Here is a 25836-nt window from a genome sequence, read left to right on the forward strand (position 1 = left end):
GGAGCCTGTCTACAGTGAACACCTATCACAGCCAGTGTAGCCTATTTGAACTGTCCTGTGTGTGTATGACATCAGTCAGACCTGTGATGTCCCTATCAGGGCACCATCGGTGTACGCTGATGGTTACCCTCTGTTACATACTGTAGCTCCAGTGGTCACTTATTGCCCATTCTCTTACAGCTTTTTTACAAAAAGATTCCCCTTGTGCTGCTGCTAATCCAGGTTTCACAAATCACTATTCCGTTAATCCCCACTTTGTGTGTGTGTTTCCGTGTGTTTGTGTGTGTGTCCAGGCGGGTGGATCCCAGGTGATCTTCACCAACCCTCTGGAGATTGTGAAGATCCGCCTGCAGGTGGCTGGAGAGATCACCACCGGCCCCCGCGTCAGCGCCATATCTGTCATCAAGGACCTGGGTTTCTTTGGCCTCTACAAGGCAGGTCCTCCTGTACACTACTACACTAAGTACTATATTAAAAGACATGGACTATTAGGTCACAGCTGTACTCAAACATTCATTTTAGCAATTTTCTACAGTCTACATGTCTATTCTGATACTTTTGGTTTCTGACTCTCTTAGCACTTCACTAGCACTACACAGCGTCGTCCAGTCCTCTACGCAGCGTTATCCCCAGTCCTCTACGCAGCGTTGTCCCCAATCCTCTACGCAGCGTCATCCCCAGTCCTCTCCACAGCGTTATCCCCAGTCCTCTACGCAGCGTTATCCCCAGTTCTCTATGCGGCATTATCCCCAGTCCTCTCTTCAGTGTTCTCCCCAGTCCTCTCCACAGCGTTCTCCCCAGTCCTCTCCTCAGCGTTCTCCCCAGTCCTCTCCACAGCATTGTCCCCAGTCCTCTCCACAGCGTTGTCCCCAGTCCTCTCCACAGCGTTGTCCCCAGTCCTCTCCACAGCGTTATCCCCAGTCCTCTACGCAGCGTTGTCCCCAGTCCTCTCCTCAGCGTTATCCCCAGTCCTCTACGCAGTGTTGTCCCCAGTCCTCTCCTCAGCGTTATCCCCAGTCCTCTCCTCAGCGTTCTCCCCAGTCCTCTACTTAGTGTTCTCCCCAGTCCTCTACTTAGCGTTCTCCCCAGTCCTCTACTTAGTGTTATCCCCAGTCCTCTCCTCAGCGTTCTCCCCAGTCCTCTACTTAGCGTTCTCCCCAGTCCTCTACTTAGCGTTCTCCCCAGTCCTCTACTTAGCGTTGTCCCCAGTCCTCTATGCAGCGTTATCCCCAGTCCTCTACGCAGCGTTATCCCCAGTCCTCTACGCAGCGTTATCCCCAGTCCTCTCCGCAGCGTTATCCCCAGTCCTCTCATCGCCGTTGTCCCCAGTCCTCTACACAGCGTTATCCCCAGTCCTCTCCGCAGCGTTGTCCCCAGTCCTCTCCACAGCGTTATCCCCAGTCCTCTCCTCAGCGTTATTCCCAGTCCTCTACGCAGCGTTCTCCCCAGTCCTCTACTTAGCGTTATCCCCAGTCCTCTACTTAGCGTTCTACCCAGTCCTCTACTTAGCGTTGTCCCCAGTCCTCTCCACAACGTTATCCCCAGTCCTCTATGCAGCGTTATCCCCAGTCCTCTACGCAGCGTTATCCCCAGTCCTCTACGCAGCATTATCCCAGTCCTCTCCGCAGCGTTATCCCCAGTCCTCTCCTCAGCGTTGTCCCCAGTCCTCTCCTCAGCGTTATCCCCAGTCCTCTCCTCAGCATTGTCCCCAGTCCTCTCTGCAGCGTTATCCCCAGTCCTCTATGCAGTGTTTTCCCCAGTCCTCTCCTCAGCGTTCTCCCCAGTCCTCTCCACAGCATTGTCCCCAGTCCTCTCCACAGCGTTGTCCCCAGTCCTCTCCACAGCGTTGTCCCCAGTCCTCTCCACAGCGTTATCCCCAGTCCTCTACGCAGCGTTGTCCCCAGTCCTCTCCTCAGCGTTATCCCCAGTCCTCTACGCAGTGTTGTCCCCAGTCCTCTCCTCAGCGTTATCCCCAGTCCTCTCCTCAGCGTTCTCCCCAGTCCTCTACTTAGTGTTCTCCCCAGTCCTCTACTTAGCGTTCTCCCCAGTCCTCTACTTAGTGTTATCCCCAGTCCTCTCCTCAGCGTTCTCCCCAGTCCTCTACTTAGCGTTCTCCCCAGTCCTCTACTTAGCGTTCTCCCCAGTCCTCTACTTAGCGTTGTCCCCAGTCCTCTATGCAGCGTTATCCCCAGTCCTCTACGCAGCGTTATCCCCAGTCCTCTACGCAGCGTTATCCCCAGTCCTCTCCGCAGCGTTATCCCCAGTCCTCTCATCGCCGTTGTCCCCAGTCCTCTACACAGCGTTATCCCCAGTCCTCTCCGCAGCGTTGTCCCCAGTCCTCTCCACAGCGTTATCCCCAGTCCTCTCCTCAGCGTTATTCCCAGTCCTCTACGCAGCGTTCTCCCCAGTCCTCTACTTAGCGTTCTCCCCAGTCTACTTAGCGTTATCCCCAGTCCTCTACTTAGCGTTCTACCCAGTCCTCTACTTAGCGTTGTCCCCAGTCCTCTCCACAACGTTATCCCCAGTCCTCTATGCAGCGTTATCCCCAGTCCTCTACGCAGCGTTATCCCCAGTCCTCTACGCAGCATTATCCCAGCCCTCTCCGCAGCGTTATCCCCAGTCCTCTCCTCAGTGTTGTCCCCAGTCCTCTCCTCAGCGTTATCCCCAGTCCTCTCCTCAGCATTGTCCCCAGTCCTCTCTGCAGCGTTATCCCCAGTCCTCTATGCAGTGTTTTCCCCAGTCCTCTCCGCAGCGTTATCCCCAGTCCTCTATGCAGTGTTGTCCCCAGTCCTCTCCGCAGCATTTTCCCCAGTTCTCTACGCAGCGTTATCCCCAGTTCTCTCCGCAGCGTTATCCCCAGTCCTCTCCTCAGCGTTGTCCCCAGTCCTCTACACAGCGTTATCCCCAGTCCTCTCAGTGTTGTCCCCAGTCCTCTCCACAGCCTTATCCCCAGTCCTCTCCTCAACGTTATCCCCAGTCTTCTCCGCAGCGTTGTCCCCAGTCCTCTCCACAGCGTTATCCCCAGTCCTCTCCACAGCGTTATCCCCAGTCCTCTCCTCAGCGTTATCCCCAGTCCTCTACGCAGTTTTATCCCCAGTCCTCTACTTAGCGTTCTCCCCAGTCCTCTACTTAGCGTTCTCCCCAGTCCTCTACTTAGCGTTCTCCCCAGTCCTCTACTTAGCGTTATCCCAGGTCCTCTACTTAGCGTTCTACCCAGTCCTCTACTTAGCGTTTTCCCCAGTCCTCGCCACAACGTTATCCCCAGTCCTCTACGCAGCGTTATCCCCAGTCCTCTACGCAGCATTATCGCCAGTCCTCTCCACAGCGTTATCCCCAGTCCTCTCCTCGGCGTTGTCCCCAGTCCTCTATGCAGCGTTATCCCCAGTCCTCTATGCAGCGTTATCCCCAGTCCTCTGTGCAGCGTTATCCCCAGTCCTCTCCTCAGCATTGTCCCCAGTCCTCTCCTCAGCATTGTCCCCAGTCCTCTCCGCAGCGTTATCCCCAGTCCTCTACTTAGTGTTATCCCCAGTCCTCTCCTCAGCGTTCTCCCCAGTCCTCTACTTAGTGTTATCCCCAGTCCTCTCCGCAGCGTTATCCCCAGTCCTCTACTTAGCGTTATCCCCAGTCCTCTCCTCAGCGTTCTCCCCAGTCCTCTACTTAGCGTTCTCCCCAGTCCTCTACTTAGCGTTATCCCCAGTCCTCTACTTAGCGTTCTCCCCAGTCCTCTACTTAGCGTTGTCCCCAGTCCTCTCCACAGCGTTATCCCCAGTCCTCTCAGCGTTGTCCCCAGTCCTCTCCACAGCGTTATCCCCAGTCCTCTCCTCAGCGTTATCCCCAGTCTTCTCCGCAGCGTTGTCCCCAGTCCTCTCCACAGCGTTATCCCCAGTCCTCTCCACAGCGTTATCCCCAGTCCTCTCCTCAGTGTTGTCCCCAGTCCTCTACACAGCGCTGTCCCCAGTCCTCTCCACAGCGTTGTCCCCAGTCCTCTCCTCAGCGTTGTCCCCAGTCCTCTACACAGCGTTGTCCCCAGTCCTCTCCTCAGCGTTGTCCCCAGTCCTCTACACAGCGTTGTCCCCAGTCCTCTCCACAGCGTTGTCCCCAGTCCTCTACACAGCATTGTCCCCAGTCCTCTCCTCAGCGTTGTCCCCAGTCCTCTACACAGCGTTGTCCCCAGTCCTCTACACAGCGTTGTCCCCAGTCCTCTACGCAGCGTTATCCCCAGTCCTCTCCTCAGTGTTGTCCCCAGTCCTCTACACAGCGCTGTCCCCAGTCCTCTCCACAGCGTTGTCCCCAGTCCTCTCCTCAGCGTTGTCCCCAGTCCTCTACACAGCGTTGTCCCCAGTCCTCTCCTCAGCGTTGTCCCCAGTCCTCTACACAGCGTTGTCCCCAGTCCTCTCCACAGCGTTGTCCCCAGTCCTCTACACAGCATTGTCCCCAGTCCTCTCCTCAGCGTTGTCCCCAGTCCTCTACACAGCGTTGTCCCCAGTCCTCTACACAGCGTTGTCCCCAGTCCTCTACGCAGCGTTATCCCCAGTCCTCTCCTCAGCGTTGTCCCCAGTCCTCTACACAGCGTTGTCCCCAGTCCTCTCCTCAGCGTTGTCCCCAGTCCTCTACACAGCGTTGTCCCCAGTCCTCTCCACAGCGTTGTCCCCAGTCCTCTCCTCAGCGTTGTCCCCAGTCCTCTACACAGCGTTGTCCCCAGTCCTCTACACATCGTTGTCCCCAGTCCTCTACACATCGTTGTCCCCAGTCCTCTCCACAGCGTTGTCCCCAGTCCTCTACACAGCATTGTCCCCAGTCCTCTCCTCAGCGTTGTCCCCAGTCCTCTACACAGCGTTGTCCCCAGTCCTCTACGCAGCGCTGTCCCCAGTCCTCTCCACAGCGTCTTGTAATAAATCTATCAGGTATCAAGGTAAGACCCAGATGCAGGCCGTGTCGAAGTAACAATGTTTATTACAGCAACAGGGGAAAAGGTACAGGATTGCAGGCAGGCTCAGGGGCAGGCAGAGTGGTCAGGCAGGCGGGTACAGAGACGGGACAGGCGAGGGTCAAAACCAGGAGAGCGAGAAAAAAGAGGCTTGGAAAAACCAGGAGCTGACAGGACAAACGCTGGTAAGCTTGACAAAACAAGATGAACTGGCAACAGACAAACATAGAACACAGGTGTAAGTACACAAGGGATAATGGGGAAGATGGGTGACACCTGGAGGGGGGTGGAGACAATCACAAAGACAGGTGAAACAGATCAGGGTGTGACAATAGCACACTTCAGACAACCATGGTGAATGTTACTGATAGATAAAATGTTACAATGATAAAATGTTTGATATCATTTTTGCCTGACAGAATCACTTTGCCTACTCTTAATTATTGCCTAATATGTTGGTATACATAACTTTTTAATTTTTTTTTTACAGATTCTGATGGTTGTTAAAAGTGGAAGCTGACAATATTACTGTTATATCAACGCTCTCATCTCTCCCTAAATCGCTTTTGCACAGTAGGCATCATTTCACTTGCCGATAATGTTGCATACAACGTTTAAAAGGTCTATTATTATCATTGAACACAATCAAAGTTAATATAAGCCCTAAATGCCTTCAATTGCCCAATTTATAGACAGGTCCAATTTAGCCCTCTTTTTTAACAACGTGATATTGCGCTCCAAGAGAACTTGAAATAACATGTCGGTAATTAAATAATCGAAATAAAAACATGTTTATTTATTAGCCTAGTGTCTATAAATATTGAGGCATATCATGTGAAATAGGCCTTGTGAAATAATTGTAAAAAGCAAAGATACTGTTCCATGTAGGTCTAGATTATTTATGGATTAATCATGTAGAAATATCAAAACATTCTTTCAACTCTAAAGCAATTGTATGTGGCACAGGAACCACTGACTGACTGCCCTTTTCTATGATCAAGGCACCTGCTGGTAACTCTTAACTGGTTAGGACAGCTCACGAGGTCTCCTAAATATGTCGACTAGATGGGACTCTTATGACTAAAGAGGCTTGGATGCATAGCTTTTATTTTTACCAATAAGAGTAGGAGTTTAATGTCTCTATTCTTATCACTTTTTCTACTCTGAGACGTTTTGTGAATAGCAGGTGTTATTTTTGAACTACCGTGGGTCATTCTCTTTATAGAGAGGTTGCTTTTTAAAAGGGCACGATGATCAGTGTCTTTGATGCACGAAGCCCTTTAAAGAGTTCTGATTTAGGCTTTTGTCACTTGTTAAAACTGTGGGTTTTAACACTTTTTGGGTTTTCATTTAAATGAAAGCGTTAAAAACATTTTAAAAAGCTCCAGGTCTTTTATCCAGAGCTTGCAGATTCTACCCCTTTCTCTTTCTGTGGCAAAGTTTCAGTTCAATTTCTTCCCAGGTTCTTCTCATGACAGTCGTCTGTGTTTGTCAATCAGTGTGTGTGTGTGTGTGTGTGTGTGTGAGAGAGAATGCTGAACCCGGTGCCTCCACTTGTCTTTGTCTGTGTGTGTGTGTGTGTGTTTGTTTGTGTGTGTGTGTGTTTGTGTGTGTGTGTGTGTGTGTGTGTGTGAGAGAGAGAATGCTGAACCTGGTGCCTCCACTTGTCTGTGTGTGTGTGTGTGTGTGTGTGTGTGTGTGTGTGTGTGTGTGTGTGTGTGTGTGTGCGCGCACAAATGTGAATATGTTTGCGTCTATAGTATGTCTGCTCCATTATGTCTATAAGAATGCTGAATCCGGTATGACACTGGTGGTGCCTCCTCTAGTCCTCCCCTGTGTCTGTGTCTCCTGTCCTGCTTCTGAGACAATGTGCATTCAGAGAGAGGAACAGGGCCGGGAGGGAGGACTAGCGAGCTCCAGACGGGCTGGCTCCTCAGGGCAGTGCCCAGGCACAGAGCACCCTTTGTCAGGCTAATTACCCTCCCCCTCAGCCTCTCTCTCTCTCTCTCTCTCTCTCTCTGTCTCTTCCTGCTACCTATCTCCGCTCTGCTGCTGGAGGGGCTGACTGACTGACTGACTGACTGGCTGACTGAATGGCTGACTGACTGAATGGCTTTATCAAAACCTATTCACTCATATAAACACATACTTGTATGTACTCCAGTGCTCATACACACAGGCATTCAGATAGACACGGTCTAAGGAGATTGTCTAAGGCACAGCATCTCAGTGCTAGAGGAGTCACTACATACCCTGATTTGATCCCAGGCTGTATCACAACTGGCCATGATCGGGAGTCCCATAGGGCGGTGCACAATTAGCCCGGGGTCTGGCCGTGGCAGGCCGTCACTGTAAAATAAGAATTTGTTCTTAACTGACTTGCCTAGTTAAATAAAGGTTAAATAAAAAAAATAAGAAACATACTAACAATCAATCATACTATGTACACTGTCGTGTCTTTACTATCATTAACTGAAGACTTATAGTTTTTATCAAAGATTCTCTGTAATTAGTTATTACGCGATCAACTGATTAATCACGTAACTAATTAACTAGGAAGTCGGGGCACCAAGGAAAAATATTTAGATTACAAAGTTATAATTTCCTAAAATAACTTTTCAGATATTTTATCTGATCAATTAGTCTTCGAATTAATGAATTATTTACTTTACCTCACGTTAGTCTCATTCCAAACATCGTAAATTGTTGGTTATCTACACAAACCCAGTCTTCACTATGAGTCATCCATACATCAATTGTCTTAAATAATGTATTTATTACTAACTAAGTAATTCACAGAAATACATAAACAAACAAACAAGGTAAATGTGGTTACATGAAATGATAGGAGAATGTGCTCTAGTGGGCTAAACCGGCATGGCGGCTTGTTAGACATAAAGGGGAAGTGGGGGTCGACTAAGAAGTCACTACAGAGTGATAATTATAACAATTGAAATGCTAATCCTTTACACATGAACGCTCACTCATTCGGGAACAATTGCAATCAATATATATATTTACGCTCAGGGTGTCGTCTTGATCGCTGGTGAAAAGTTCATTTATTTTGTAGAATTGTCCGTCTCTCTTATACTTTCTCCGGAACATGAAATTTGTTCGTACCTCAAGTTCTGTGAGGTGGAAGGATTTCCTTTGTTCTCCATGAAAATCTACTCTCTCTCTACTGTGTGGCCATGTGGCAGGGTCTTCTCAGGAATTTACGACGTCTCTCTGACCACAGCAACCTAGTTGAAGGAGGCAAGGGGGAGGCAGGCAGAGGGGGATGTGCTTGCAATACCCAAAGAGGCCAACGGCATGACAACACCATGTACTATCCCTCATTCATAGCCATATACAGAAGGAGATACATACTGTGTATTATGTACAGTTGAAGTCGGAAGTTTACATACACCTTAGCCAAGTACATTTCAACTCAGTTTTTCACAATTCCTGAAATTTAATCAGAGTAAAAATTCCCTGTCTTAGGTCAGTTAGGACCACCACTTTATTTTAAGAATGTAAATGTCAGAATAATAGTAGAGAGAATGATTTATTTCATATTTTATTTCATTCATCACATTCCCAGTGGGTCAGAAGTTTACATACACTCAATTAGTATTTGATAGCATTGCCTTTAAATTGTTTAACTTAAGTCAAACGTTTCGGGTAGCCTTCCACAAGCTTCCCACAATAAGTTGGGTGAATTTTGGCCCATTCCTCCTGACAGAGCTGGTGTAACTGAGTCAGGTTTGTAGGCCTCCTTGATCGCACACGCTTTTTCAGTTCTGCCCACACATTTTCTATGGGATTGAGGTCAGGGCTTTGTGATGGCCACTCCAATACCTTGACTTTGTTGTCCTTAAGCCATTCTGCCACAACTTTGGAAGTATGCTTGGGGTCATTGTCCATTTGGAAGACCCATTTTCGACCAAGCTTTAACTTCCTGTCTGATGTCTTGAGATGTTGCTTCAATATATCCACCCAATTTTCCATCCTCATGAAGCCATCTATTTTGTGAAGTGCACCAGTCCCTCCTGCAGCAAAGCACCCCCACAACATGATGCTGCCACCCCCGTGCTTCACGGTTGGGATGGTGTTCATCGGCTTGCAAGGCTCCCCCTTTTTCCTCTGAACATAACGATGGTTATTACATAACATAACGATGGCTTTTTTCTGGCTGTTTTGGAGCAGGGGCTTCTTCCTTGCTGAGCGGCCTTTCAGGTAATGTCAATATAGGACTTGTTTTACTGTGGATATAGATACTTTTGTACCTGATTCCTCCAGCATCTTCACAAGGACCTTTGCTGTTGTTCTGGGATTGATTTGCACTTTTCGCACCGAAGTACGTTCATCTCTAGGAGACAGAACGTGTCTCCTTCCTGAGCGGTATGACGGCTGCGTGGTCCCATGGTGTTTATACTTGTATACTATTGTTTGTACAGATGAACGTGGTACCTTCAGGTGTTTGGACATTTCTCCCAAGTATGAACCAGACTTGTGGAGGTGCACAATTTTCTTCTGAGGTCCTGGCCGATTTCCCATGATGTCAAGCAAAGAGGCACTGAGTTTGAAGGTAGGCCTTGAAATACATCCACAGGTACACCTCCAATTGACTCAAATGATGTCAATTATCCTATCAATTAGCCTATATCAGCTTCTAAAGCCATGATATAATTTTCTGGAATTTCCCAAGCTCTTTAAAGGCACAGTCAACTTAGTCCAGTGGGTCAACTTCTGACCCACTGGAATTGTGATACAGTGAATTATAAGTGAAATGTGTAAACAATTGTTGGAAAATTTACTTGCGTCATTCACAAATGTGTCCTAACCGACTTGCCAAAACTATAGTTTGTTCACAAGAAATTTGTGGAGTGGTTGAAAAATTAGTTTTAATGACTCCAACCTAAAGTGTATGTAAACTTCCGACTTCAACTGTAGGTATACATTGTCATGCATTCACACATGTCTGTCACCTCAACTCTTGGCCTGACCATACTTCAGAAAAAGAAGAAACAAGGCACAATAGATTATGGATAAAGTAGAATCACATGAATCACATGAATCACAGTACAATTACAGTAGATTCACATGAATCACAGAATAATTACAGTAGATTCACATGAATCACAGTAGAATCATAGTAGATTCACATGACTCACATAATCCCAGCCTCTCCTGCCTCAGCAGGCACAAGGACGAGCCTGTCTGTGAATGTGAACCAGGGCCCTGGCGATAGTATCTGCAGCTTTTCAGCAGGCAGTCTGGCATGGCGGCCCTGGTGGGGAGGGGAGAATGAAGCAAAGCCTTTGAGGACAGCAGAGATACCTGTATAAGGAGGTATCTGTGCAAACTGTGTATGAGTGGTAGGATTAACCCCAGCAGTTAAATGAAGCCTGTCTAAAGCACTTCTCCTGGCAGCGTCCCAATTGGCAACCTATTCCTATATATTGTGTACTACTTTTGACCAGGGCCCAAAGGGAACCCATATAGGGCTCTGGTCTGGTAGTGTACCATGTAGGGAGTAGGATTCCATTTGGGATGCAACCTGGCTTTAAACTACTCTGTTGAAGGGAGAACCCTTCCATTTCCCTTCCCCTGCCTCAACCCCACCTGGATGGCAGCCAAGGGGGGGAATAAGATGAAACGTAATCTGGTTGAAGATATGGCTTTGTTTACAGTGACGGACAGAAGCAATCTTCCTCTTCTTTTCCTGATGTCTCATCTTTTACTCTCTCTTCATCTCTCTTGTTCTCTCTCTCGCCCTCTCTTTCTTTGTCTCTCTTGCCCTCTCTCTCTTTGTCTCTCTCTCTCTCTCTCTCACACACACACTCTCGTCTCACCAAAGCAGGAGAAGAGAAGTGAGGAGAGTTGATGAGTTGTAGCGAAGGGCCCAGAGTTTTCCTTGGTCAGGTCACATGGTCAGCAGGAAACACTCCTAGCCCTAGTGATGTGTAAGGTACCGGCTTTTCAAACACAGAGGGACAGGAACAGAATCCAGTCTTAGACATTTTGTGGTTAGAACTCTCGGAAATAAAACCACAAGCTATGCTATGATAAATGATGTTCCCATGGAACTGGAAAAATCAAGACTGTTGAAGGTAACATCTTTCCAACCAATAAAACATGTTTATTTATGGTATATTTTCAAAATCAGGGATGGAAAGAGGAAAAGTGTTACAGTACTCTATGTGAGTCCTCAAAGAATGTTTGTGTCTTTTACGAAACTTATTTTCTCTCCCTCCCACCTTTTCAATTCAGTTCAATAATTCTCTCCCTCCCACCTTTTCTCTCCCTCCCTTGTCTCTCTTCCTCTTTTTTCACCCCCTCCTTTTTTCTTTCTCACTGTCTTCCCCTTTGCTCTCCCTCTTTCTCTCTCTCCCTCCCTTCTTGTCTCCCTCTTCCTCTATTTTGACTCCTCCTTGTTTCTCTGTCCTTCCCCTCTCAATCCCCCCTCTCTTTCCTCACACCTCTGTCTCTTCTGTATCTCTTCATCATCCACAGGGAGCCAAAGCCTGTTTCCTGCGAGACATCCCTTTCTCAGCCATCTACTTCCCCTGCTATGCGCACGTCAAGGCCTACATGAGTGATGAGGATGGGAGGATCGGACCAGGCAAGCTGCTGTTTTCAGGGGCCATAGCAGGTAAGATACCATGTGGTTCAGACCCAGGGTCTTTTGAGAATTGTCTGTCTCTGCCTGGTTCCCTCTTTCTGTCGTTCTTTCCCTCTCTCTCTGTATCTGTCTCAATCTCTCATTCTCTCGGCCTATATGATAAAGTATATATACACATCCAAAAACTTCAGGACAAATTAATAATACAAAAAATACAACATTTTTCAACCATATTGGTCAATGACGATCAGAAGATGACGATTCAGAGGAAAGAAACAATACTGTTAAAACGCCACTATCACAAGCTAAATAAGGAACCATTCTTGGGGAAGCAGAAAACCATGCATGAGTGTCCCTGGTGGTTGGTGAGCCACCACATGGACCCCAGCCCAGACCCAAGGCCCCGGCTCCAGCCCTCTAACCTCCATTCCTCCATCCCTCTATTCTTCCTTTCCCCCATCCATCCTTCTAACCCTCCAGCCTCCATCCCCCTAACCATCCCAACTTCCTGGCTCCAGGCCTAGGGCCCCAGTAGCCGCCGGCGACCGCAGGCTCAATCGTGGTCATTCCTAATTAGAGTGCTCAGTGATTGGCTGGGGTTTGGAGCTGAGCACTGAGGGAGAAGACAGAGCCCAGAGAGAGAGACCGCTTGCCTGCCTGCTAGCCAACAGGGTCGGGATGGGATGACTTTCCACTGCTAACATATAGGAACTGGCAGCCTGAACTGTGTCCCAAATTGCACTCTATTCCCTACATAGTGTGTTACTTTTGACCAGGGCCCATAGGGTCCAATGTCTCTCTCTCTCTGGACCCATAAGGCTCTGGTCAAAAGTACAGAATAGGGTGTTAGTTGAGATACTACCTGTATGTTAGGAGTGAGGTGCTGAGGGAGGTTAGGATGGGACCTGTGTCAGCCATAAACAGATCTTACTCTCACAATACTGGCAACCCGGAGGAAAGGCATCCAACAGTTTTGATCCACAGTCTTACAAGTCTCTTTCTCCTCTTCATACACGAAAATATGATCTGGAGTTTGTAGGTTTAATATTTTTTATTGGAGGGGGTTTGTCTTAAAGAAAACAGTGTATAAAAAGACGAGCGCGGAAGCCAAGTCAGGGTGGTTTGGAACATCATAAGAAAAGGATAAATATTTATTTTGAATCCTGAGGGATAATGTTGGTCAGTACTGTAGTTCTGCTCTTCAGCACTGAGTGAGCAGCGAGCACGGCGCTTCATGGAAACTCATAGAAATGTAAAAAGACATTCTTACTCCCAATTTTCCCCCTTCCTCTTATTTTGGTTATTCCCTCAACCGGGTCCGGGAGCTATGGTTTACAAATCTGAAATGCAGTTTATGATTTTGCATTTGCTCATAGCATTTATCACTCCTTTCTACATTTATCAGCATTTTTTTCTCTACATTTTAAGCCTTTTTGGCAATTAGTGCTTAACAGTCGGCGCAGGAAATTGAGTTACACGCTCAGTTTGGGTGGCATTATTTGCCAAGCAGACCCCCTGATCCCAATACACACTGCAGCGCTGGTCATCTCCTAATTCCTCCTCCTACTCTTTCTCTCTCTCTCTCCCTATTTCTCGCTCTCTCTCTCTCCATCTTTCTCTCTTTCTCCCTCCCTCCCTCTTTCTCTCGCTCTCTTTCTCTCTCTTTCAATGGCTGGAGACGAATATGGTTTCTACTGAGGTAACTTTGAGAGAAAGATTTAAGACTGCTCTCCATTCCTCTCCTGTGAAGGACATCAGTGCAGGTGGTCTCTTCAGCTCTCACAGTGGCAGTGAGTGAGTTGATCAGTGGTTGAATTGAATGGCTTGTTTAGACTGAAGACGTGCAGCTAGAAGTCTGTGTGACTGGCTGGTGAAGAGGCCGGTGATGGTAATGACCGTGCATGGAGATCGAAAGCAGCCATTGATGATTGAGGCCATTCATAGCTGAAGTGGCTGGAGAGAGCTGCCCGCATGGGGCCCCCAGTCACCAGTCACCGGCACGTGGGCCACCTTGTGGGTCCTTCTTCATTACTAGGTATTGTCTGTCCCTCTAATCTGAGGGGGAAAACCATGAACGTCCAATGCATTTTTTTCTGATCGTAAATCACCTTCTGTAAGAAGGATCACTGGTCCTCATTCAGTTGACTCAAATTCAACTACGAATGAATTCTGTTTTGAAAGAGGCACAAAAGTTTACCAAACATGAGTTTGATAAGCCACGGGTGGAAATTCATAGAGTTAGATTATTAACTTTGTATAACCCAACAGTAGTAACGTATTCATTCAGATTCAGCAGTGATAGTGATGCAGGTTATTATATTCACATCCATTCCTAATATCAATCAGTCAATCAAACTTTATTTATAGAGCACATTTCTCACAGGGGATGCATTTCAAAGTACTTAACAAATATAATAGTAAAAGGTGAGTTAATAGGTGATAAGTACTGTATCAGATGACTGCTGAGTGAGGCACTCTCTCCTTAGGCATGCCCGCGGCCTCCCTGGTGACCCCCGCCGACGTTATCAAGACCAGGCTACAAGTGGCGGCCCGTGCCGGCCAGACCACGTACACCGGTCTCGCTGACTGCTTCTGGAAGATTCTGAAGGAGGAGGGACCACGGGCCTTCTGGAAAGGAGCGGGAGGTATCACCACGTTTTTATTCATATCTGATGACGATGATGATGACGATGATGATGATGACGATGATAATGACGACGATTGATACAAATGACATATTTAGTTTATTTATCTGTTATACATCTGTTAACACCTTTTTAAGCTGTATCCAGAAAGGTCCACTGATGTGGCGTGATTATGTAGATTGACTGTGTGATTGTTTTTAATAACCATATTCCACTATTATGTTACAGTGTACCATGGTAATCTCTAGCTAACTTGCAACTGGTTTTAACCCTTCATACAACAAATTGTTTAGTTTGAAATCCAGAACTTGTTTTGTGCAAAAATGTCACTCCTTGTACTATGTGTTTGGCATGATAAGGAGTGGCTAGAAGTGGAATCTTAACACAAACAGACTGGTACCCAGGCTACTGTGGTGTAATAGTGAAACTGTGTTATTGAGCGTTGTGGTTTCTCCCTTTACTATAGCCCGAGTGTTCCGGTCCTCGCCCCAATTTGGGGTCACCCTGGTGACCTATGAACTCCTGCAGAGGTGGTTCTACATTGACTTTGGCGGACAGTAAGTCAGAACTCCTCCCTCTCCTAATCTTAAACTGAATTAAATGATCCTGGTATCAAGGCTCAGGACAAGACCCAGATGCAGACAGTTTCGAAGTAACAAAAGTTTATTACAGAAACAGGGGGGCAGGCAGAGGTCAGTAGTCCAGAGCAGAGTCCGAAAGGTACAGAACGTTAGGCAGGTTCAGGGTCAGGGCAGGCAAAGGTCAGTAATCCAGAGCAGAGTCCGAAAGGTACAGAACGTTAGTCAGGTTCAGGGTCAGGGCAGGCAGAGGTCAGTAATCCAAATCAGAGTCCGAAAGGTACAGAACGTTAGGCAGGTTCAAGGTCAGGGCAGGCAGAGGTCAGTAATCCAGAGCAGAGTCCGAAAGGTACAGAACGTTAGGCAGGTTCAGGGTAAGGGCAGGCAGAGGTCAGTAGTCCAGAGCAGAGTCCGAAAGGTACAGAACGTTAGGCAGGTTCAGGGTCAGGGCAGGCAGAGGTCAGTAGTACAGAGCAGAGTCCGAAAGGTACAGAACGTTAGGCAGGTTCAGGGTCAGGACAGGCAGAGGTCAATAGTACAGAGCAGAGTCCGAAAGGTACAGAACATTAGGCAGGTTCAGGGTCAGGGCAGGCAGAGGTCAGTAGTCCAGAGTAGAGTCCGAAAGGTACAGAACGTTAGGCAGGTTCAGGGTCAGGGCAGGCAGAGGTCAGTAGTACAGAGCAGAGTCCGAAAGGTACAGAACGTTAGGCAGGGTCAGGGCAGGCAGAGGTCAGTAGTACAGAGCAGAGTCCGAAAGGTACAGAACGTTAGGCAGGTTCAGGGTCAGGGCAGGCAAAGGTCAGTAATCCAGAGCAGAGTCCGAAAGGTACAGAACGTTAGGCAGGTTCAGGGTCAGGCCAGGCAGAGGTCAGTAATCCAGAGCAGAGTCCGAAAGGAACAGAACGTTAGGCAGGTTCAGGGTCAGGGCAGGCAGAGGTCAGTAATCCAGAGCAGAGTCCGAAAGGTACAGAACGTTAGGCAGGTTCAGGGTCAGGGCAGGCAGAGGTAGGAATTGGCTTTGGGGGTGACCAGTGAAATATACCTGCTGGAGCGCGTGCTGCGGGTGGGTGCTGCTATGGTGACCAGTGAGCTGAGATAAGGCGGGGCTTTACCTAGCAACGACTTATAGATGACCTGGAGCGAGTGGGTTTGGCGACGGATATGAAGCGAGGGCCAGCCAACGAGAGCATGGGATTTTATATGGGATTTTTTTTTTTTTTATATGGGATTTATATGGGATTTTGGTGACAAAACAGATGACACTATGATAGACTGCTTCCAATTTCCTGAGTAGAGTGTTGGATTCAGTTTTACTAGGGTATGTTTGGCAGCATGAGTGAAGGAGGCTTTTGTTGTGAAAGTTTTTGCGATTCTAGATTTCATTTTGGATTGGAGATGCTTAATGTGAGTCTGGAAGGAGAGTTTATAGTCTAACCAGACATCTAGGTATTTGTAGTTGTCCACATATTCTAAGTCAGAACCGTCCAGAGTAGTGATGCTGGACGGTTGGGTAGGTGTGGGCAGCGATCGGTTGAAGAGCATGCATTTAGTTTTGCTTTCATTTAAGAGCAGTTGGAGGCCACAGAAGGAGAGTCGTATGGCATTGAAGCTCGTCTGGATGTTAGTTAACACAGTGTCCAAAGAAGGGCCAGATATACAGAATGGTGTCGTCTGCGTAGAGGTGGATCTGAGAATCACCAACAGCAAGAGCAACATCATTGATGTATACAGAGAAAAGAGTCGGCCCGAGGATTGAATCCTGTGGCACCCCCATAGAGACTGCCAGAGGTCCGGACAACAGGCCCTCCGATTTGACACACTGAACTCTGTCAGAGAAGTAGTTGGTGAACCAGGCGAGGCAGTCATTTGAGTCTGCCGATAAGAATGTGGTGATTGACAGAGTCAAAAGCCTTGGCCAAGTCGATGAATACAGCTGCACAGTATTGTCTCTTATCGATGGCGATTATGATATCGTTTAGGACCTTGAGCGTGGTTGAGGTGCACCCATGACCAGCTCAGAAACCAGATTGCGTAGCGGAGAAGGTACGGTGGGATTCGAAATGGTCGGTGATCTGTTTGTTAACTTGGCTTTCGACGACCTTAGGCAGGGTAGGATATGTATACAGTAGGTCTGTAGCAGTTTGGGTCTAGAGTGTCTCTCCTTTTGAAGAGGGGAGCTTTCTAATCTTTGGGGATCTCAGATGATACGAAAGAGAGGTTGAACAAGCTAGTAATAGGGGTTGCAACACTTTCGGCTGATCATTTTAGGAAGAGAGGGTCCAGATTGTCTAGCCCTGCTGATTTGTAAGTGTCCAGATTTTGCAGCTCTTTCAGAAAATCAGCTATCTGGATTTTTGGTGAATGAGAAATGGGGAGGCTTGGGCAAGTTGCAGTGAGGGGTGCAGGGCTGATGACCGGGGTATGGGTAGCCAGGTGGAAAGCATGGCCAGCCATAGAAAAATACTTATTGAAATGTTCAATTATCGCAGATTTACCAGTGGTGACAGTGCAGTGGGCAGCTGGGAGGAGGTGCTCTTATTCTCCATGGACTTTACAGTGTCCCAGAACTTTTGGGAGTTAGTGCTACAGGATGCAAATTTCTGTTTGAAAAAGCTAGCCTTTGCTTTCCTAACTGCCTGTGTATATTGGTTCCTAACTTCCCTGAAAAGCTGCATATCGCGGGGACTATCCGATGCTAATGCAGTACGCCACATGATGTTTTTGTGCTGGTCAAGAGCAGTCAGGTCTGGAGTGAACCAAGATCTATATCTGTTCCTGGTTCTACATTTTTTGAATGGGGCAAGCTTATTTAAGATGGTGAGGAAAGCACTTTTAAAGAATAACCGGGCATCCTCTACTGACTGAATGAGGTCAATATCCTTCCAGGATACCCGGGCCAGATCGATTAGAAAAGCCTGCTCGCTGAAGTGTTTTAGGGAGCGTTTGATAGTGAGACCCATTATGGACGCAGGCAATGAGGCAGTGATCGCTGAGATCCTGGTTAAAGACAGAAGAGGTGTATTTGGAGGGCAGGTTGGTTAGGATGATATCTATGAGGGTGCCCGTATTTACGGATTTGGTGTTGTACCTGGTGGGCTCATTGATAATTTGTGTGAGATTGAGAGCATCAAGCTTAGATTGTAGGATGGCCGGAGTGTTAAGCATGTCCAAGTGTAGGTCACCTAACAGCACGAGCTCTGAAGATAGATGGGGGGAAATCAATTCGCATATGGTGTCCAGGGCACAACTGGGGGCAGAGGGTGGTCTATAGCAAGCAGCAACGGTAAGAGACTTGTTTCTGGAGAGGTGGATTTTTAAAAGTAGAAACTCAAATTGTTTGGGTACAGACCTGGATAGTAAGACAGACTATCTCTGCAGTAGATTCCAACTCTGCCCCCTTTGGCAGTTCTATCTTGTCGGAAAATGTTATAGTTATGGATGGAAATGTCAGGGTTTTTGGTTGTCTTCCTGAGCCAGGATTCAGACACGACTAGGACATCCGGGTTGGCAGAGTGTGCTAAAGCAGTGAATAAAACAAACTTAGGGAAGAGGCTTCTAATGTTAACATGCATGAAACCAAGGCTTTTACGGTTACAGAAGTCAACAAATGAGAGCGCCTGGGAAATGGGAGTGGAGCTAGGCACTGCAGGGCCTGGATTAACCTCCACATCACCAGAGGAACAGAGGAGGAGTAGGATAAGGGTACGGCTAAAGGCTAAAAGAACTGGATGTCTAGTACGTTCAGAACAGAGAGTAAAAGGAGACGATTTCTGGGCATTGTAGAATATATTCAAGGCATAATGTACAGACAAAGGTATGGTAGGATGTGAATACAGTGGGGGTAAACCTGTGCATAGAGTGACGATGAAAGAGATATTGTCTCTAGAAATATCATTTAAACTAGGTGATGTCACCGCATGTGTGGGAGGTGGAACTAAAGTACTAAAGGCTCTACAGTGAAATAAGGCAATAATTACTAACCAAAACAGCAATGGACAAGGCATATTGACATTAGGGAGAGGCATGCGTAGCCAAGTGATCATAGGAGTCCAGTGAGTGGCTTCAGGCACAGTGAGTAGCGGGCCAGGGCTAGCAAGCTAGCAGAAGGGCCTTTGAGGGACGTCGCAACGGACGAAAGTCTGTTGTGGCGCCCTCGTGCTGTGATCTCGGCAGACGGATCAACAGGGCTCCATGTTGTAAACCAGGCCAATTGGCAAAATAGGTATAGTGGCCAAAGAATTTGTCTGATGGGCCTCTTAAGCTAACAGTCAGATGTGCTCTAGACAGATAGCGGGCCGTGGCTTACAGGCTAGCAGATGGGCTTAGCAAGGCTTGCTCCAGGCTAATTGGTTCTTGCTTCGGGACAGAGACGTTAGCCAGGAGTAGCCACTCGGATAGCAGCTTGCTATCTACGATGATACAGGTGAGAGAAAAAAAAAGTTCAGAGCTTGCGGTAGGAATCCGGAGATATGGAGAAAAATAAGTCAAATTTTCTCTGGTTTGAGTCGCGCTGTGCAAACTGGCGAGAGTTGTCCAGGCTAAAGGTAGCTGATAACCGCTAGCAGTGGCTAGCTGACTACTAGCTAGTATCTAGCTAGCTGGCATCTGTGAAGCATAAGATATTACAGTTTTGAATGTCACGTTGGTAGTTTAATCTTCTGCATAGGTCATCTATTTTATTGTCCAAAGATAAACGTTTGCTACAGAATGGAAGGAAGTGGGAGTTTATTAGATTGCCTACGAATTCTCAGAAGGCATTCCGTCCTCCGGCCCCTTTTTCTCCGCCTCATCTTCACGCAAATCATGGGGATCTGGGCCTGTTCCCGAGAAAGCAGTATATCGGCCTCATCGGACTCGTTAATTAAAGGAAAAAAAGGATTCTGACAGTCCGTGGTGAGTAATCGCAGTCCTGATGTCCAGAAGTTAGCGGCAACATTATGTAGAAAATAAGTAATTAATAAAATAAGTTATAAACAACGCAAATATATATATATTTTTTTTAAACAATCGGTTGGGGGCACGTAAAACGTCTGCCTTCTTCTCCAGTGCCATCTTACATCTGATATAAGACTAGAGTGATCAGCATTGCTGAAGAAATTCAGCCTATCAGGTCGAATTAAATCAACATTTATTGGTCGCATACACAGATTTGCAGGTGTTATAGCGGGTGCAGCAAAAAGTAAAATGTCTCGCAAATACATTACAAATAAATAACAATCCAAGTAGGTATATTACAGTGAGCATCTGTCAGAATGCAGAATATAAATAGGTGGTGTGTATAGACGGTATATCATTTGGAAAGAAAATGGTATCAGTATATTTATTTCCTTTTCCGGGAGAAGAGATCAAGAGATTACACAGAGGGGAAACCGAATTTCTAAACGTACAAATGACTGTTTTACTAGGGGGTGAGAGCTGTGTGTGCTGTGATACAGGCTATTACTGCACAGTAGTAGGTATTTTAGGATGAGCTATGTGGAGAATACAGTAGACACATACACAGTGAGTAAACAAAAGTATAGAAACAGAAGAGATTATGATCAGAGGTTAAGATCACTTTTATTGGTCAATTGCACACAAGGTCCACACACACACACACACACACACACACACACACACACACACACACACACACACACACACACACACACACACACAGGTTTTGGAGAGGTGCTGCCACACTAGGTGCCTGGGGAGCTGTTGTTGTGGGGGGTTAAGTGCCTTGCTCAAGGGCACAATGGCATCTAGGATTTGATAACGCTTCCCTAACCGCCGACTCAGAATATGAGGCATTAGTTTCAAGGTGCAGGGCCAGTGATGGCTGTTCAACAGTCTGATGGCCTGGGGATACAAGCTGCTTCTCAGTCTCTCGGTCCCAGCTCTGATGCACCTGTAAGTGTCTTACCACAGGATAAGACTGAGAAATACAGAAACGCAAATGTCATAGAAATGTCCAGTCAGGATTGATAGCTTCTACTGACAGCTGCTGTGTGATACAAAATGATGGTAATTTCTAGCACCACTTTTCTACCAACCTTTCAACAGAGGGAGAGAGCTTTGAAACACCATAGGACTCTGGTCAAAAGCAGTGCACTAAATAGAGAATAGGTTGCCATTTGGGACACAGACCATTATTTGGTGGGATGGGCGTAACATTTCCTAAACTACAGGGTTACAGAGAGTGAAGCAGTGCAGAGAGAATCACTTTGACTTGGGATCTTTCTCTTTTCAGATTTTTGGGGTAGAAATGAGCTCATTTTCCCTGGAGGAGCAAATTGGTCACTCTTTAGAATGCACTAATGTTCCATTGACCAATAAGAGACAGAGACAGGAGGGTAAGGGGAGACTGTTAGGACAAGCATCACCAAATACATTCCATTCACTCATTATACTGTACATATAGTGGTACTGACAGAATGGTCAATACTCTATACTGTACATAGTGGTACTGACAGAATGGTCAATACTCTATACTGTACATAGTGGTACTGACAGAATGGTCAATACTCTATACTGTACATACAGTGGTATTGACAGAATGGTCAATATTCTATACTGTACATATAGTGGTACTGACAGAATGGTCAATACTCTATACTGTACATATAGTGGTACTGACAGAATGGTCAATACTCTATACTGTACATAGTGGTACTGACAGAATGGTCAATACTCTATACTGTACATATAGTGGTACTGACAGAATGGTCAATACTCTATACTGTACATATAATGGTACTGACAGAATGGTCAATACTCTATACTGTACATATAGTGGTACTGACAGAATGGTCAATACTCTATACTGTACATATAGTGGTACTGACAGAATGGTCAATACTCTATACTGTACATATAGTGGTACTGACAGAATGGTCAATACTCTATACTGTACATATAGTGGTATTGACAGAATGGTCAATATTCTATACTGTACATATAGTGGTACTGACAGAATGGGAAATAATATTATACCGTAAATATAGGTGGAACTGCCAGAATGTTTTTAATACTTTATACTGTACATAGTGGTATTGACAGAATGTTGACAATACTATTATAATGTACATAGAGCAGTATTGACAGAATGTTGAAGAATATTATTATACTGTACATAATGGTATTGACAGAATGTTGACAATACTTTATACTGAACATATAGGTATTGACAGAATGTTGACAATACTTTATACTGTACATATAGTGGTACTGACAGAATGTTGACAATACTATTATAATGTACATAGAGCAGTATTGACAGAATGTTGACAATACTTTATACTGAACATATAGTGGTACTGACAGAATGTTGACAATACTTTATACTGTACATATAGTGGTACTGACAGAATGTTGACAATACTATTATAATGTACATAGAGCAGTATTGACAGAATGTTGACAATACTATTATACTGTACATAATGGTATTGACAGAATGTTGACAATACTATTATACTGTAAATATAGGTATTGACAGAATGTTGACAATACTTTATACTGTACATATAGTGGTACTGACAGAATGTTGTCAGTACTTTATACTGAACATATAGGTGGTACTGACAGAATGTTGTCAGTACTTTATACTGTACATATAGGTGGTACTGACAGAATGTTGTCAGTACTTTATACTGTACATATAGGTGGTACTGACAGAATGTTGTCAGTACTTTATACTGTACATATAGGTGGTACTGACAGAATGTTGTCAGTACTTTATACTGTACATATGTGGTACTGACAGAATGTTGTCAGTACTTTATACTGTACATATGTGGTACTGACAGAATGTTGTTAATAACATATAGGTGGTACTGACAGAATGTTGTCAGTACTTTATACTGTATATATAGGTGGTACTGACAGAATGTTGTTAATAATATTATACTGTACATATAGGTGTTACTGACAGAATGTTGTCAGTACTTTATACTGTATATATAGGTGGTGGTACTGACAGAATGTTGTCAGTACTTTATACTGTATATAGTGGTACTGACAGAATGTTGTCAATACTTTATACTGTATACATAGGTGGTGGTACTGACAGAATGTTGTCAGTACTTTATACTGTACATATAGGTGTTACTGACAGAATGTTGTCAGTACTTTATACTGTACATATAGGTGGTACTGACAGAATGTTGTCAGTACTTTATACTGTACATATGTGGTACTGACAGAATGTTGTCAGTACTTTATACTGTATATATAGGTGGTACTGACAGAATGTTGTTAATAATATTATACTGTACATATAGGTGTTACTGACAGAATGTTGTCAGTACTTTATACTGTATATATAGGTGGTGGTACTGACAGAATGTTGTCAGTACTTTATACTGTATATAGTGGTACTGACAGAATGTTGTTAATACTTTATACTGTATACATAGGTGGTGGTACTGACAGAATGTTGTCAATACTTTATACTGTATACATAGGTGGTGGTACTGACAGAATGTTGTCAGTACTTTATACTGTACATATGTGGTACTGACAGAATGTTGTCAATGCTTTATACTGTATATATAGGTGGTACTGACAGAATGTTGTCAGTACTTTATACTGTACATATAGGTGTTACTGACAGAATGTTGTCAATACTTTATACTGTATATATAGGTGGTGGTACTGACAGAATGTTGTCAGTACTTTATACTGTACATATAGGTGTTACTGACAGAATGTTGTCAATACTTTATACTGTATATATAGGTGGTGGTACTGACAGAATGTTGTCAGTACTTTATACTGTACATATAGGTGGTACTGACAGAATGTTGTCAATACTTTATACTGTACATATAGGTGGTACTGACAGAATGTTGTCAGTACTTTATACTGTACATATAGGTGTTACTGACAGAATGTTGTCAGTACTTTATACTGTACATATAGGTGGTACTGACAGAATGTTGTCAGTACTTTATACTGTACATATAGGTGGTACTGACAGAATGTTGTCAGTACTTTATACTGTATATAGTGGTACTGACAGAATGTTGTTAATACTTTATACTGTATACATAGGTGGTGGTACTGACAGAATGTTGTCAATACTTTATACTGTATACATAGGTGGTGGTACTGACAGAATGTTGTCAGTACTTTATACTGTATATAGTGGTACTGACAGAATGTTGTTAATACTTTATACTGTATACATAGGTGGTGGTACTGACAGAATGTTGTCAATACTTTATACTGTATACATAGGTGGTGGTACTGACAGAATGTTGTCAGTACTTTATACTGTACATATGTGGTACTGACAGAATGTTGTCAATGCTTTATACTGTATATATAGGTGGTACTGACAGAATGTTGTCAGTACTTTATACTGTACATATAGGTGTTACTGACAGAATGTTGTCAATACTTTATACTGTATATATAGGTGGTGGTACTGACAGAATGTTGTCAGTACTTTATACTGTACATATAGGTGTTACTGACAGAATGTTGTCAATACTTTATACTGTATATATAGGTGGTGGTACTGACAGAATGTTGTCAGTACTTTATACTGTACATATAGGTGGTACTGACAGAATGTTGTCAATACTTTATACTGTACATATAGGTGGTACTGACAGAATGTTGTCAGTACTTTATACTGTACATATAGGTGTTACTGACAGAATGTTGTCAGTACTTTATACTGTACATATAGGTGGTACTGACAGAATGTTGTCAGTACTTTATACTGTACATATAGGTGTTACTGACAGAATGTTGTCAATACTTTATACTGTACATATAGGTGTTACTGACAGAATGTTGTCAATACTTTATACTGTACATATAGGTGTTACTGACAGAATGTTGTCAATATTTTATACTGTATATATAGGTGGTGGTACTGACAGAATGTTGTCAGTACTTTATACTGTACATATAGGTGTTACTGACAGAATGTTGTCAATACTTTATACTGTATATATAGGTGGTGGTACTGACAGAATGTTGTCAATACTTTATACTGTATATATAGGTGGTGGTACTGACAGAATGTTGTCAATACTTTATACTGTATATATAGGTGGTGGTACTGACAGAATGTTGTCAATACTTTATACTGTATATATAGGTGGTGGTACTGACAGAATGTTGTCAATACTTTATACTGTATATATAGGTGGTGGTACTGACAGAATGTTGTCAATACTTTATACTGTACATATAGGTGTTACTGACAGAATGTTGTCAATACTTTATACTGTATATATAGGTGGTGGTACTGACAGAATGTTGTCAATACTTTATACTGTATATATAGGTGGTGGTACTGACAGAATGTTGTCAGTACTTTATACTGTACATATGTGGTACTGACAGAATGTTGTCAATACTTTATACTGTATATATAGGTGGTGGTACTGACAGAATGTTGTCAGTACTTTATATTGTACATATAGGTGTTACTGACAGAATGTTGTCAATACTTTATACTGTATATAGTGGTACTGACAGAATGTTGTAAATACTTTGGGGCTCTTCCAGAAAGCAGGATCAATGAGTTAACTGACCATAATATCCTTAATATTCTTTAACAGAAATATACTTGAAATTGGCATGGTATAATTGGTCCACCACCACCAACAACTCTTACTTACTAAACCAGGAAATCAAGAGATCCAGTATATTGGACTGTTTACAGCCCTTTGGAAAGTCAGAACAACTTCCATTTATTATGCAAACCCCTATGTACTGTAAATATCCAATGTGCATACTGTGTTGTCTTCACAGACTGTGTTCAATGTGAATACTGTACTGCTGGATGGTGTAGTGTGGGTTTGAAATATGTTCCCTGTACGTATTGGAAAGATATCACTGAAGGGAGTATGAAACCATTGTGGGATATTCATTTATTTCTGGTTCGTGTGCTCTGGGAAAAAATAGCCCTCTCGCCCAGTCTTAATATTCAACTAAGATGTTTATTTTTTGTGGTGGACAATGTTTAATATAAAATCTCTCTCCTTCTCTTGTCCCTTCCACTTTCTGTTTCTCTTTTTTCGGTCTCTCTCTTTCTCTCCTCTCTCCTTTATCCTCGCCTCTCTCCCCGTTCTCCTT

General features: G+C 44.8%; 1 protein-coding gene across 1 annotated transcript in view; it reads left to right on the forward strand.

The window, feature by feature from the left end:
* Positions 1–25836, forward strand: part of slc25a13 (solute carrier family 25 member 13) — a 94077-nt gene that overhangs the window by 65313 nt on the left and 2928 nt on the right. The window contains exons 14-17 of the mRNA XM_090209176.1: positions 294–438; positions 11430–11564; positions 14021–14179; positions 14646–14736. Of these exons, the coding sequence (XP_090065302.1) occupies positions 294–438; positions 11430–11564; positions 14021–14179; positions 14646–14736 (530 nt within the window). The remainder of the gene's footprint in view (positions 1–293; positions 439–11429; positions 11565–14020; positions 14180–14645; positions 14737–25836) is intronic.

The sequence above is a fragment of the Oncorhynchus mykiss genome, chromosome 18 (assembly GCF_057628025.1).
Source record: "Oncorhynchus mykiss isolate SJ-2025 chromosome 18, ASM5762802v1, whole genome shotgun sequence".
NCBI lineage: Eukaryota > Metazoa > Chordata > Actinopteri > Salmoniformes > Salmonidae > Oncorhynchus > Oncorhynchus mykiss.